Genomic DNA, 12155 nt, shown 5'->3' on the forward strand with positions numbered 1-12155 from the left:
GCACATTTGAATAATTACAATTTAGGCAATTTTTAAGAATATAAATCTAATCGAAAAGAATGACAGGGCAGGGTAGAAATTCAAATTTGCAATTCAATAATGTATTTTATTAAAAGAAAAGTCTATATATCACATGTCATTATTACTATCCTGTTACTAACCATCGGTGGTATGGATATGTTATTATATAGCGTACTACAATAGTTTTAACATTTTCAACACGGGTTCACAGATCTCTGTCATGTTGTCAATGTCTTTCTTGGTCATTTTTGTTTTCCACTCGTTAGCCACGGCATCCGATTTTCTAATTGTCGAGTGCTCAAAGTCAAGAAAATCTTCCTTCATTTTTTGGTCGTTTGATTTGGTGTGACTGTCGAGAAAGGCTTTGGTCGAGACAGTGACAGGCATTTCTAAGAAACGAAATAGTTTGTCCGTCTCCATCTCGACGTTGCTAGTCAAATCCTCGAATTTCAACAGATAATGCCGATTCGGAAACCGCTTTAAAAGACCTTCTGTCAACTCCACATCGTCTTCCAGCTCGGCGCAGAGTCGGCTGACGTTGTTGCAAGCCGGATTGACCTGACACCAACCGAGGCCGGCTCTTGAAGCCATGATTCCGCGGGGATCGCGTATCAAATGAATGATTTTCCATTCTTTAGTTATCAAAGGATCATTGTCTATCAGCGCCGATAATTCCTCAACTCTTAACCGGACCGTTTTGATTAAATGGATGGGAAAGTTGGAGCACAGGTTGCCGACAAACTCCGGGTCATGACACAAAGTTCGGTTGTAGTAGCTGCACTCATCCCAAACTCGTTTATTCCTCTGCATATCATTCGGGAGACCGGTGAGTCCGTTGGTACTTTGCAAGTAATCGTGGGAGAAGCGGCAATGAAATAAGGACTGGATCAGTTCGGTTTTAGAGCCCAGATGATGGTCCAAGTATAACAGCGGCTCGAACGAATAAAAGACGCCAGGGATACTTTTGATGATGTCACCCAGAAACGTCGATCCGGATCGCCAAGTTGTGGCGACTAAAATTTTCTTGCTGATGGGCGTCGAGGCTGTATTATTAGTTACATTAAATTGTGTGGTATAATAAGTCATTACATGTTCATCAATCTATTATGCAGCATTATTATTTAACCTGATAGGCCACCGAGGTTGAACGGGATCCCAGGAATGAAATTCACACTTTTGTGATCCAACAAGTACGGTCGAAAAACAGTCAAGTGTAGCACAACAAACGAGAGAAATGACAGCAGTAAGGTGCCAATAAATTTACACTTTTCCCTTGGGAATTTCATCACGATTCACAAACGCAAATTATCTCCCGATGTCTGTCACTCCTAACTACTAACTGTGGATGTCTGTAAAGGAACTCAAAGCATGCTTGAGGTATAATTCTTCAGATCGTCTCTTGAGAGGAGGATGGCCAGTTTTTCCCGATATGGTAGGCGACTGAAGACCTACCTCCTTCTTGCAGTCAGCAGTAATATAACATGGTTCCGCTTTGGGGAACATCACAATAGAGTGTCATGATGATGGCCAAGGGCAAAGTGCGCACCGTCATCATTCTATATGGTTCTAGATTAATACTATTTTGGACTGTGGAGACAGAGTCAATGCCAGAAGATCTTATCAATGAAACTAGCATCCAGGTGCTGTGGGGTAATATACTACTGCAAATGGCCATCGACCTGAGTGTCCGCCTTTCAGGCGCCTATGCGCTTCGTTTTAATTAGTCTATGAAATAAATAAACGAAATGATCAAAATAGTTAAAGCCAAAATTTGAAATTTCAATAACCTGTCGTTGACGTTTCTGTCATTTATGCCCTAAACAATATTCGGAGTTAATCAGTTAAACTGAAAGAACAAAGTCATTCAAATTGCTGGTTTTGACAATATAACTCAATGTAGAATAATACAAAGACTTAAAAACCCTTTCCGCTCCCATACTTGTGTTCTATTACAACTCCCATACGTGCTGGTTCTAACAACCAGCACGTAAGGCCAGTTGTTTTTGCGTGGGGTAACACATTTGTGCCACAAAAGTCCCGGTAGAAAAGATTACGATATCCCCGATAACGTACAACGTTCCAAATAAAATTGCGAAAGGAAGTTACTTTTTCCCCATGCAGATCTATATTTATAATTTTTTTAGAATCAAATTAAACTGCTGTCGCCGTTGAAGAGTTTTTTTTTATTATTTATTATATTAATTAACGGGTATTATTACACGATATGGTGTTAGGTATTTTGCAATAGTTATACCGTTACAACTAGCGGCGAGTGTATGGACTCAATAATGTTTATCGCCGCAACTGCGATGTGAACATTGACTTCACGGAAGTATGGTTTTCTGGTGGTACATGGTACGTCCAAATAATTAACCTGATGGTCCTTAAATTATCGTATTGGACTCTTCTTAGCTTCTACGTATTTTTTTTCCGAGACTGGTTTGGGACACATTGGCCAGTATGTTTTGGAGCAAGAACGAGAAAGCGTGAGTTTAGAAAATGCTGTGCAAGTTCAAAAACATCTGTGTTAAATATTTGAATTTCATCATTTTCAAGTGGTTAAAGGCTCAGTTTTTATTTGGCAAAGTGCTGTTACTGGCCATCAGTAGTGCTACTTATATCATCTATTTCGCTCAGCCAACGACTAAAATATTTATTGATCACGTTGTTGAGACTAGAACTGAAACCCTTTTGCCGTCTAGTAAAGTGCCAGAAGAAGCAATAAATATTTTTACTCACGAAAAACTTTTCATGGGAGACAACATCAGTCCTAATGGTCGAGATGAAATCGCTACTAACATATTAGAAATTGAAAAAAATAATTTGCCACAAACAAAGGAATCGTTGATGAAACAGTTGCAATTGTTGAAGAAAGAAAGAAGACTTGATAAAGCTCGCATCGATACTCTGAGCAAAAATTTTGAGAAGCAGAAGACAATTTTCGAAGCTAACATAACGGTGAATCAAGAGTTTTTCAAGTATGCTTCTCTTGTTTTGCGCAATATTTCTTATCCCGGAGTAGAAAATTATACGCGATATGCAGTGGCTCGCTTAGGACTGCTGCCTTTGATTTATGTGGAACCATTGAAACCGGAATTCGGTCCGGTGATCAACGACGTCCTTTCTTTCCAATACCCCATAACCATCGGCCCGTGTCGTCTGGACGTTATTACAGTCGATCAAAAGGTTTTCGTAGCGGTCGTGTCAGCCCCTGGCAATTTCGGAAAGCGAAAAATCATTCGACAAACATGGAAAATTCATTTAAAAGCTGAGTATGAAAAAGGTTTGTTGGGTATTGTCGGCTTTGGTTTCATGTTGGGATTGACGACGAGTGATGTGATGCAAGCTCAAATCGAGGAAGAGAGCAAGATGTATGGCGACATCATTCAGATTGGAGTGTCTGATTTCTACAGAAATTTGTCGCTGAAAGTGGCCGGTATCTTCAACTGGCTGTACAGAAACTGCAACAAAGTCGATTTCATTTTCAAGATAGACGACGACGTCTACGTAAATGCGCGTAATCTAGCTCATTTCGTCCAGCAGTCGCATCATCAATCAAATCCAAGGATGTTTGGTTTGCCATCTGAATATCTCTCTCCTAACAGAGGTACTATACCCTCAACTTTCTGTATTATCTAATAAGAGAGAATTTGAAAATATTTTTCCATTATCCGACGTTTTAATTACAGATGGAAAATGGGGCATCACGTACGAGGAATGGCCATGGAGTCACTATCCGACATATTACCTTGGTCCAGCTGTTTTGATAACCGGAAGTGCCATCCATTCATTATTGGCTGCTTTTCAAACGACGCCCATGATGCCTTTCGAGGACGTCTATTACACTGGTATATGCAGAGAAAAAGCTAGCATCAAACTTCATTTTTTCTCCAAATCGTCTAATTGGTAAGTGTTTTTGTCTTTTCGTGCAATTTATGGGCATTTAGAAATTATGTTATTAACCCTCGTATTTTGACTTACAGCAGCGTTCTCGTTATAAAGCAGCCTGAGTTCCCCATGATGGCTTGCGATTTACGTCATTCCATTGCATGGCTGACTACGTCCGGAAATCACATGTTTAATTTTCACACTGCAACTGACGACTTTTATCAGAGTAGGACACGATGCGTCGTCACCGATTCCAATGGAATCAGCAGCACCATTGACCACAGCGAACCTGTTCAATTCGATTTCTATTAATTCTATCGTATTTTATACTCATTTTGTACAAGCCAATGCATTTGGGGTTTCCTTTTAAAAGGGAAATAAATTAAAAGACTGATCACGGCAGATTGCTGCTGATGATTTTTCGTACGGACTAAATATTTATTCCTACATCAATTAAACGAAGTTATTGCGCATCGGGTCAGCCCCTGAAAAAAAAAATCTTTTGAATTCGGAAAAAAGTTCCTCTGCCTTGCCCCGCTCAGCCAAGTTCATTGAATTCCCGAAAATCTGACATAAAATCTGACATAGTACTTTGAAAGCTTGGTCTTACTATCTACAACAGCACCTCCAGCGGCCTCAGGAAGCATTGATATTATTTCCCGAGCTCTAAATTTTTTCATTTTTGTTACACATTATAAAAATGTTAAAAATATAAAATAGTATATCGACAAATCTAGTACTTCAAGCGCTGTCACTTAAAGAAAGAAGCCACCTCCAAGCGCAACATATACAGTTAAAACAAATACCTCCTCGGAAGACTAGAAATATATACAGATGAATACTTTTCCTACCGTTGCCATAGGTATTTTAGAGATAACTGCCGCTTTCTCTATTAGCACACGGATTGCCCCTATCTCCCACACGGATTGTCATTTTCCAAACGTTGGGTAACGTCATTGATTTAGAAAGTCCGCATATTCGTATAATCGTAGTAAAGAATAAATTCTAGTGATGTAAATGGTCGAGGGGCAATTTTCACTTGTTATTATTTCTCAGGCTTATTGTATCGGAAAGTTAACAGCATACAGAGTCAACCGTTTACTTAATCAGAATTTTCAATTTTGCATCGTCTAACATTAACCGTAAAACTTCTGTACTATGCTCATATAGTATTCAAAACAATTACTGCTCCAGGCGAGGCTCGAACTCGCGACCTCGGCATATCTTTACAGACATATAGAATGATCAATTAACATGAATACTGTCCTATAAGTACCATGCGCTAACCGACTGCGCCACTGGAGCTGTTATATCATCAGAACTGCATACCGTACCGATTCTAATAAATTCAACGTTTTCCCATAAAGGTGTCATCCGTTAAAAGAACTTGTTAGTTATCAATTATTACACAGAATTTCATAGAAGATGCATATGATGTGTTGCATGATGCAACATTTATAAAATATACATGTGCTGTCATTTTAATCATTAAGTAATTTAACTTAATTAATACGTGCTCCAGGCGAGGCTCGAACTCGCGACCTCGGCATTTCTTATTCGACTCAGGTTTAATTCATGAATACTGTCATATAAGTACCATGCGCTAACCGACTGCGCCACTGGAGCTGATTTGTCGAAATAGTATGCTTCAAGATATCTTAATTTCTTTTATCTTTCCAAAATCCGAATATCTGATTCCCACGATCGCGTTACCAATTCAAACCATTAATTTTGTGACTGCATCCGTTATTCTGCATAGTGCGCCAACATATTTACAACGAGCTGCTTATACTAGGGTGTTTAATCCAATTATTGGCATAATTCTGATTGTTCCCATTCACCATATTCATTTTAAAAAGACTGCAAGTGAATAAGCGTAGTCCTGCTGACGAACGTCACGCTTTTCTATTGACATTTCCCCATGCATGAAAATCGATTCAAGAAATGTATAGCGCGCTGTACTGAGCGAAGAAAAACGACACTAACGCCGTCTCAGTTATTTTATCCGCCCCACTCACGCATAGCAGCAGGCACTCTTACTCTTACAAAGAAGGAGGTTCTGTTGATTTGCCAATTTACGATGCTCGGAATATATACTGTTGATTGCTATAAAATTACTTCAAATATATTACAATATAGCATAATCAACCACGCACCGCAAGTCTTGGTTTATTATTACCAACATTGCAACGTAGAGTGTAAAATGTAATAAAAGTCGTCCGCTCTGTGACGATTCCAAAATTATTCAGTTATTTAAAAGCTTTTGGCTCCATACACAAAGCGCACTTTTGAGCGTGATAACTTGAGCCTTTCGTTGCCGTGAATCCGATTACCTTTTCGGCTGAGAAGAGATAGAAAATGTTCAATCAATATCATTGTCTTAACAAAAAGGATCTGAGTCACACTTGAGAAAATTTGAATCACACTTGAGACAGACAGTAACACCTAACACATGACGAGGTGATAAATGGCATAAGACGACATGAAATAAGGATTAAATAATTCTCAGAAAAACAGATCAACGTAAATCTTTGAAAGTGGAATTGAAATTTGTGTGACAACTATTATTCGCCGCACTTGCTCTAATACTAAGACGGCCCATCAAAATCTAGGCCCGACTTGCATGCGTTGACATGTGTAGAATGATTCTATAATTTCACTACAGATGTAAGCCCCAAATAATGCCTAACATTAAGTGTGATTCCTTTTTTGTTCACAGTTTATTAGTAGATACTTGAACTTGGATGAAAGTATGGAAGTCAAGATTTTTGCGCATTGATCAGTGAACAGAAGTTTAGCCTATATAACCTCATAATTTTTCATTGAAACTAACTGAATCCTTAATCCTTCTCTCTTACTACAAGTTGAGTACAAGGAGGGTTCCTTATGACAGTAACGCAATGCCAACAAAACTCATATGCTCCAGGCGAGGCTCGAACTCGCGACCTCGGCATATCTCTACAGAACTTGTGATTGATTCGTACATGTATACTGTCCTATAAGTACCATGCGCTAACCGACTGCGCCACTGGAGCTGGGTGACGCAATCAGAACTTAAAAAATACAATTTCAATTAATAAAATGTTGCATTTTTTATAAAGATTTCATCCGTTTGATGAGCTTGTTAGTTGACAGTTCTAATATAAGACAGCTGCTTGACTTTAATCTCGTTCACGAGTTTCTAAAATAAGCTAATTCTGCTCCAGGCGAGGCTCGAACTCGCGACCTCGGCATTTCTCAACAGATATGAACAAGGATTCGTACATGAATACTGCCTTATAAGTACCATGCGCTAACCGACTGCGCCACTGGAGCTGGACAGCCCGATGTGATTGCTGAATGTGTTAGAAATCGAAACGAAAATGAACTTTTTTAAAGATCAGAAAACAGGGTGTAGTCAATCAATCACTTCCGTGGATCTATAATCAACTTACAAGGTGGAATCGTCACGGAATATTCCCTGCCAAGTTGGTTATCATTTACACTTTGTTTATCGCGGTTGGAAATCATTCAAGGAGATAGTCTGCATTTCGGAGAATTATGGCTACACTATTTGGTGGAGAAACTGGATCAAAAATGCAGTTTTTCTTTTTTTTTAATGATTAGTGTGGAATTTCATTTTCCTGGAACTTATTGGCCGAAATGTTTTAATAAAAATAACCAGTGTTTTAGGTCAGGAGCGAAGTTAACAAGAACCCGGGCAAACACAGATTTCGTCAAATATATTTTCCTTTTTGATTAAATCAATCCCTTCGGGGCATTTTAGCGCGTCTATATATATCGTGTCATTTTCATATGTTGTAAAATTCTGCGAATTGCTCGTTACAGTGCGCTGATTAGATTGGCTGGTCTCATCCACCTTATAGCTATTATGCAAAAGGAAGTAGATGTTTCATCGCAGCATAATGTGCATTGCTATTATATTAAGAACTCGCGTTCATTTTTCAAGACGATCTTACAGACCTCTTTATTCAAGTTGAGTGTTCCTGTGAAAAATCATTACGGAAATGTTGCTGAGAAGTGAACGTATACATACAGTATGCAACGAGAGCTTTGATGAAATCTCAAATTTAATTAATTAACGTCCCATTCTAGTTTCATTTTCAAATGTAAATTTGGAAACGCAACGTGTTTCTAATTTAACATTCAAATAATAGTTCCCATATAACCATGTGATTTCTTATTTCATTGAAACATGTGGAATAATGTTAACTGGTGTCACAATGGTTACTAGGATTAATTTATCGATTAGAAATTTTATATCCCGGACCGCCGACATCCGACAAGAAGGCGCTGTCCTCTCGGAGTGACAGGGAGAACTTCGGAAACCGAAGGGTCGTCACTATTAGTAATTTGTTCATTTTTTTTCATAACCTTTGTATTTATACAAAGCAAATTGAGATGGCAGTGAAGGGGAAATTAATGGCAATGTTTGTTCAGCACATTTTAATATAATTCACATAACTCACATAAGAATTACATGGTCGTTAAAAAATACAGTTTATTGAAATAAGCAAAAGGGAAGGTATGTGACCGACCTTTGTACATGCTCGTACATTGCGCTGCATATCGGGCCTTGATTGGACGACATTGTGTTACCAAGTGAACGGGTGCGGACTAATAAGATCCTCAGGGGTTAATCGCACAACCTATACCGACACAACTTCGGAACGTGAGACCAACTTGCCGAGAGACCGATATTATATGGGTTACGATCGTTATTATAGACGCCCGCAGTGGCGGTGTAAAATCATTGCTGGGATGAACAAGGAATCGAACACGGGATAATTTGTGGACGTGTTGGTGTCTTCATCTAACGAGCTATACGCGCACATATGAATGTGCTGGATTTAATTGGGTCACTTTATTTTGATTACTCCATTGCCCCTTTTTCCTGGTGAAGTTTTTAGCTGTCTTACGCCGTATAGTGTCGGATAGAACGTTCAGCTATTTCTAGACCACTGTCGGATATTTATGGTGGGCGTTTCTGGTTGGCTGGAACTGGATGCAGTTGAGTGCTGCCCATCCAGCAGCAATCGACGCACAAGTAGGTATTTTAAGCGCATTTGAATTCATGTATCCCCAAGCGCTCACGGATTTGCATGTATACTCATTAGTCAAATACTCAAATGTACAGGTGCCAACACTTACAACTTGTGTTCGTTAGTTAAGAGGGTATTATCCTATTATATGAGCAAAGAAAACGACAAGTGGTTCCATGGCATGTATATTTCTTGGCCGTGTTAGTAAGCCAGCTATATATATAAGCTGGATAGTCCTTAGCACGAGCATCCATTCGAACGTATCCTAGTGGGCTATTTATACGAACAATAATAATAAGTTAAATAAGTGGAAGCTCCCGCTGGCACCTCGAAATCTGGATTAATAATAACACCGCTTCATATAGGGCCCATCTAAAAATGGATTAAATCTATTTCTATTATGCCCAGCTGTGCCTATATCACATGAATGAGTTGGCCAATATGACCAATGGCCACAGTAGCGATTTTAAGAATCAATAGTGTTTGAGACATAGTTAATCTAATCAAGCATTCATCCAACTTTGCCATAAAGCTCATCCGTCATGGATTGCATGATAACTTGTGCGCGTTGCTGGCAAACTATAATGCACTTGAAACTTGATTATTTTAGTGATTTGCTGATTTTGTCGAAGCTTGGGCGCATGGGCGGTGTGCGCTTTTTTGAATCTACTGTTATCATAACTGGATGATAGAACTGAAACAATGGTTATGGCAATAAAGATAAATAATATAATGACAACTCATCTCGATTTTGTCCAATAATTTATACATGCTCCAGGCGAGGCTCGAACTCGCGACCTCGGCATATCTTAACAGCTATGACGATCACATCATACATGAATACTGTCTTATAAGTACCATGCGCTAACCGACTGCGCCACTGGAGCGTGCCAACTTCGCAGAATTTCTAATAAATAATTCAGGAAAATGATTCTTCAGCGGTTTTTCCTGTATGTTTTATTGATTAGCCAAAATTGCGTCTGTCGTAATAAATCATACTATATCTCATAAATATTAAATTAAAAACATCTAGCATCAAATATGACCAGAGTGGCCAAGTGGTTTATTATAGGTTTAAGAAGATCTGGTCTCTATATTATAAAAGGCGACGAGGATTCCAACTCCTCACCTGGTAATTGACGTCACTATATAATAAATAATTCATTCCAATTCATCCATGGCGAATAAAGTTATTTAGGCAATGTTCCGCCGTCCACGGGCGGGAGGCATGAATACGCATGTGAAGGCGGAGTGTATAATTAATACGCGTTTTCTCTCGTTGCCGAGAGAAGTGTAACCGGTGCGGAAGGGAATAGACAGAACTGAAACCCACGCAATTTAAACTTATAAAAACAAGTTCATGACATCATCACAGTCCACAGATACTAAAATTGGGAAAGGTTGCAGAGTCTTCTTGACTCTGTCACATAAATTTTTTTCAACAACTATTTTACACTCAGATTTGATGATCAAAAATATTTTTTCTAACCTTTAAATGGTATATTTTTTAATTTAAATGTAGCGCCAAGAAATTCAGAATTAGTATAAAATTAACTTCTATACTGCTATGGCCTTGCGTGTCTCTGTGATATGAAGCTATATAGCGAATTTAAATGGGTACTATATAAACGCTATAACAGCCCTTCCACCCGGATGCTTCCATCTTGGTGTCTATCTTAATTGCCTCGTTTCCCGCCAGCCAAGAGCCTCGCCAAACTGCTGTTGACTATTTGAAAGTAGCTTGAAGGCGTGTGTACCGGACTATTATTCGGCCAAGTTTTCCTTGCGTACACACACACACACATCTATGCGTACATAGTAGTACTATAAACGCTGCAGGATCGTTTAAACGCCGAGTATGTGCAGTATAGTGACCTTCTGGTTTGAAAACAGGTATGGCGCATATTCTGGTAATTTTATGCTCGCTTGCCAATTCACGATTGCCAATGGCTGTGGCGTGTAGAGGAAATGGCGGGCCAATTTCGCCCTGCCGCGTTGCCTGTCAAATCTATTGCAAACGCAATTACCTTGGACTCTATGGCCGGCCTTTTATACATCTAGGAGAGGGCTAGCTCTTTTATAGAATAGTTGGCCCATCTACAAACTGCAGCGCAGCCTATAAATTTCCATTTGGTCGCTCTCCTTTTTTAGGAATAAGACTAAATTTATTTTTTTTAGTTTTTCTTGGGTCCTTTTGTACTTGTGGGACCATGAAACGTCGTCACCGTCGTTCTTCGCTGATGTGCCATCTTTGGGTTCGCTGTTGTGTTGACTCTTGCCTTACCAAAGGGGGGTACAGCATCAGTCCCTGCGGAAATCGGAGCTTCTTCCATCATCCCCCAAGGAAGCAAACGATATCAAACGAAAATTCGGACCTTGGTAACGAACGACAAAATTGATACTGCTCCAGGCGAGGCTCGAACTCGCGACCTCGGCATTCCTTATTCGATCCAGGTAATGTTTTTTTCTTTTATCATCATGAATACTGTCCTATAAGTACCATGCGCTAACCGACTGCGCCACTGGAGCTGACAGCTGCCTACCGCCTAATCTAAATGACTCGAGTGATAATTTAATTGACTCGGTGCGATGACAGGCGACGCCACCAGAAGGGAATAAGCTCCCCCCCTGGAAAAAAAAAGAAAGAAAAAGTTTCCTGGCCGTCGAACTCCAGGGCCACTGGAGAGAAGCGAGCGAAGAATTTAATTTAATTACACATACACAGCAAGGCTTATTCCTCTCTTGCTGCAACCCAATCCCTGCAGTAGCTGCAGCATATATATTCAGCTAGCCCGGTCCCAAATGCGTAGGTATATAAAACTAAAATAACGAGCTCCGGTGTAATGTTATATAGTTGGATCCAACGACCTCGTCAAGTTGATGGCGTATACATTCACTCTCTAAATATGTATTATGTCTACACGGGCACATTCGGGCTATACTTTTGTTGGCAGCTTGTGACTTTGTTTTCCATCCTTCTCGTTAGATTTCAACAAAAGTTGCTTCCCCGTAAATGTGTCGTGTGTCGTGTGTGTTTTAGTTTGATCCAATTTTTAAAAAAGCTTCTCCGTATAACTAATAATAACTAATATGTCTTCTTGATCTTTTTGTAAAATAAAAAAAAAAAAACAAGATGGAAAGATCATGCCATTCGCACGAATGCCTGGATATACCTTGCAGTGTGTGCAAGGGCGTATTAGATCT

At 39.4% G+C, this 12155-nt stretch overlaps 2 protein-coding genes and 6 non-coding genes across 8 annotated transcripts; 1 reads left to right on the forward strand and 7 right to left on the reverse strand.

Annotated features, from left to right (window-relative positions):
• Positions 1 to 85: 85 nt before the first annotated feature.
• LOC124205354 (carbohydrate sulfotransferase 1-like) lies at positions 86 to 1558 on the reverse strand. Its single transcript, XM_046602744.1, has 2 exons — positions 1148 to 1558; positions 86 to 1064 (listed from the first exon to the last, which is right to left on the reverse strand). Exons 1-2 carry the CDS (start codon positions 1305 to 1307, stop codon positions 196 to 198), a joined length of 1029 nt encoding a protein of 342 aa, XP_046458700.1. The 5' UTR covers positions 1308 to 1558; the 3' UTR covers positions 86 to 195.
• Positions 1559 to 2275: 717 nt separating this feature from the next.
• Positions 2276 to 3999, forward strand: LOC124204111 (UDP-GlcNAc:betaGal beta-1,3-N-acetylglucosaminyltransferase 7-like). Its single transcript, XM_046601122.1, has 2 exons — positions 2276 to 3628; positions 3711 to 3999. Exons 1-2 carry the CDS (start codon positions 2521 to 2523, stop codon positions 3929 to 3931), a joined length of 1329 nt encoding a protein of 442 aa, XP_046457078.1. The 5' UTR covers positions 2276 to 2520; the 3' UTR covers positions 3932 to 3999.
• A 1096-nt stretch (positions 4000 to 5095) lies between these two features.
• On the reverse strand, positions 5096 to 5214 carry Trnai-uau. The gene is made up of 2 exons: positions 5177 to 5214; positions 5096 to 5131 (listed from the first exon to the last, which is right to left on the reverse strand). It is a non-coding gene; the product is annotated as a tRNA-Ile (tRNA).
• A 209-nt stretch (positions 5215 to 5423) lies between these two features.
• Positions 5424 to 5535, reverse strand: Trnai-uau. Its single transcript has 2 exons — positions 5498 to 5535; positions 5424 to 5459 (listed from the first exon to the last, which is right to left on the reverse strand). It is a non-coding gene; the product is annotated as a tRNA-Ile (tRNA).
• Positions 5536 to 6827: 1292 nt separating this feature from the next.
• Positions 6828 to 6944, reverse strand: Trnai-uau. The gene is made up of 2 exons: positions 6907 to 6944; positions 6828 to 6863 (listed from the first exon to the last, which is right to left on the reverse strand). It is a non-coding gene; the product is annotated as a tRNA-Ile (tRNA).
• A 163-nt stretch (positions 6945 to 7107) lies between these two features.
• On the reverse strand, positions 7108 to 7224 carry Trnai-uau. Its single transcript has 2 exons — positions 7187 to 7224; positions 7108 to 7143 (listed from the first exon to the last, which is right to left on the reverse strand). It is a non-coding gene; the product is annotated as a tRNA-Ile (tRNA).
• Positions 7225 to 9721: 2497 nt separating this feature from the next.
• Positions 9722 to 9838, reverse strand: Trnai-uau. The gene is made up of 2 exons: positions 9801 to 9838; positions 9722 to 9757 (listed from the first exon to the last, which is right to left on the reverse strand). It is a non-coding gene; the product is annotated as a tRNA-Ile (tRNA).
• A 1515-nt stretch (positions 9839 to 11353) lies between these two features.
• On the reverse strand, positions 11354 to 11480 carry Trnai-uau. Its single transcript has 2 exons — positions 11443 to 11480; positions 11354 to 11389 (listed from the first exon to the last, which is right to left on the reverse strand). It is a non-coding gene; the product is annotated as a tRNA-Ile (tRNA).
• Positions 11481 to 12155: the final 675 nt, after the last annotated feature.

Source organism: Daphnia pulex, chromosome 10, assembly GCF_021134715.1.
Source record: "Daphnia pulex isolate KAP4 chromosome 10, ASM2113471v1".
NCBI lineage: Eukaryota > Metazoa > Arthropoda > Branchiopoda > Diplostraca > Daphniidae > Daphnia > Daphnia pulex.